The sequence below is a fragment of the Sphaeroforma arctica genome, assembly GCF_001186125.1.
Source record: "Sphaeroforma arctica JP610 unplaced genomic scaffold supercont1.2460, whole genome shotgun sequence".
Classification (NCBI taxonomy): domain Eukaryota; class Ichthyosporea; order Ichthyophonida; genus Sphaeroforma; species Sphaeroforma arctica.
In genome coordinates, this window is record NW_014038098.1 from 3,727 (window position 1) to 6,435 (window position 2,709).

Here is a 2,709-nt window from a genome sequence, read left to right on the forward strand (position 1 = left end):
CGTGATCTGCTTATTTCTTATTAAGAACATATTCGGCCATATTTCTGTTTTCTTAATTAAGAAATAAAAGTATTTCTTAAAGTCCGACTAAGTGCTACATACTTCTTAAATTCCTAATTCCGAAATTTGATTTCCTTACGTATATCTTAATTTAAAAATCAGTAATAGACCTTAATACGTGTTTCTTACGAAAATTACGGCAATTTTTCCTCTTAATTTTGTTGTTGTTAATAATGACGGGGTAGCTCTGGCTAGGAGGTCTGTCTGAGTTGTAATATTGTCACACTGATATGAGAGTCGGAGTAGTCAAGTCACGGGAGGGTCTCCCCTTATGACCCTCCACGATCCGGAGTAGAGTGGTGGAGTGCAAAGCCTGTATACCTAGAGAGGGGTACCCCACCCTCGGGAGAGCTGCAAGCTAGCCCTCTTTGCACTCTACCATAGAGAAGCTGTACAACAAACTAAAATATTTTTAGTCTACTAATTCAATAAATTTTCTAGATAGGCTATTGACTGGTATAGAGGTGGTGAGGCAGGTAGTGGATAGCTAGTGGCACGACATACTTCATTCTTGAGTGTATGACTGTCTCCAGGATTGCAGGCCACAGGCCCAGGGCAGGGCCCGCCGGCACGGTCACGTCATAACTATGATGTGTTGCATCGGATGCAAAAAAATAATTTACTCTGATAATTTGATAGGCGTGTGAAAATAATTTGAATGTAATGACTTTTACAGTATGTACCCCCTTTTTCTTTTAAAAACAAAAACAAAATACATTTTTTAGCTGTCCACGCTCTTTTATAAAAAATAATAATATTGTAAATAGTTTCTATGACTCTAGGAGTCTGTCTGTATAGTCGCGACAATAGTTTGTATTTACAAGTCACATCACACATGGGCTGCTCTTGATGAAAATGCATTCAAATTGTTAGTACAGGAGTAACAGGACAAATCTGAAAGGATTTTGGAAACACAATTTGAATGTTTACAATCATCGCTGCGTATTGCTGTCTCTGTATCGAAATACATTCCTATGTCTATATACTCACGTCGGGCTGTAGGTACAATTTTCAAGCATATGGGATAGGTTTCGGGTATTGTTGTATATGAAATTAAGTGTTTCATTAGAAGGGTAAATATGGGTTGCATCCTTACAAATCTACCGATTACTACGTATGAAGCGGTATCTAATAAAATTGCAACGGCCTGCCTTCATTAACCCCAACCAGTCATTCCACTGGCCAGTTATTTTGATTCCACGACTGCTTCGCCGAATTTGCATTTGTCGGAGATAAAATGTGCACGCCTGTTTGCGGAGCGCCTGATATATCGAATCATTTGGTTTCTCCTAGTATTGATTAACCATCCTGATGTTGCACTCACACAATCAAGTACGAGATGGAAGCTAAGAAAAACCGATTGCTTCCGCTTCAACCCTGATGCCCATTTAATTCGGCTCAGCAAAGAACCAGCCTTAGTCAAGTAATTCATATACTAAATAGATATATCTTTTTGCAATTCCTAATCTTCATAGCCATCCGTTCACACGAGGCTATCGTATCTTAATCCATTCTAGCATATCTATAGAATTAGGTGCTCGTGTCCACGTGACATCTAGTGTATGCTCACTACATCGGTGGAGCAGCTGATTTGCCCACCAGACATTCCGTAATCATTTGAGGGACAATGTGGTACATTCATACACACCATTGGTTCCAAACGAACAAATGTCACTCTTCGCAGATCACTTCAGCGCTTATCTATTTCGTTCTCTGCGATCAATTACTCGTCACATGATACGCAGTCTCATCCGCAGTTCCCATCCCTTATTGCGACTGAGCTTCTCTGTCCACCCAGTGTTGAAGTGTTTGGCGAGAACAGCTCCATAATCGCCAACACTACTTGAACAATTGTTAACCTCAACAGCCGCCGACAAAACATCGGATTCGTTGTGATAGTAAGGTGGTGATAGCCACTGAAGTCCTTATGATGAGTCACAAACCCATATTTTTTTCCCCTTGGCTGGCCGAGGTATACCTGTTTTGCCAGAGCTTATTTACTCGCCCTTGGTTGACACACGTGGTGGTTCCCACTTAGAGACACCGGCATCTTCCAGTGCACACGCGACGGCTATTGTCAGGTGATCGTTGCCGTTGGCTGCAATCAACTGCACACCCACAGGCAGACCGTGGTGAGACAGTCCCGCACACACAGCAGTCGCGGGTAGTTCCAGTACGTTGAAGATACCACTGTGTATAAGAGAGGATGGATTCACATTAGTACCTGATGAAACTAACTCGAGGTTGGAGATACCACTGTGTATAGGAAGGTTGTATTCGTAACGACGAGAAGGACACATGCGTGCCTGCTTGATATGTTAAGTGCTGCTATCTTGAGATGAAACTGTGAGGACCTTTCATGTAGATGTGAAACTTTTGCAAATATCGACATCGAATTGGTCAAATGAGAGGTTGGATTCACAATGCTACCTGATGAAACTAACTGGAGGTGCCAAAATATCTCATGTGATTCACACACAATCGCACACACACACAAACAGACGCACACACACACACACACACACATATATATATAAACTTATATATATATAAATATATTTATATAATACATATACATATATATTTCAATATATCAATATATCAGTAGAAAAATACACCCACACACACCTACATATAAATAAATACATA

At 40.7% G+C, this 2,709-nt stretch overlaps 1 protein-coding gene across 1 annotated transcript; it reads right to left on the reverse strand.

The window, feature by feature from the left end:
* Window positions 1-1,366: 1,366 nt before the first annotated feature.
* SARC_12639 (hypothetical protein) lies at window positions 1,367-2,360 on the reverse strand (the record flags this gene model as incomplete). Its single annotated transcript, XM_014293249.1, has 1 exon — window positions 1,367-2,360. The coding sequence occupies one exon, from the start codon at window positions 2,358-2,360 to the stop codon at window positions 2,058-2,060; it is 303 nt and encodes a 100-aa protein (XP_014148724.1). The 3' UTR covers window positions 1,367-2,057.
* Between the last annotated feature and the right edge of the window lie 349 nt (window positions 2,361-2,709).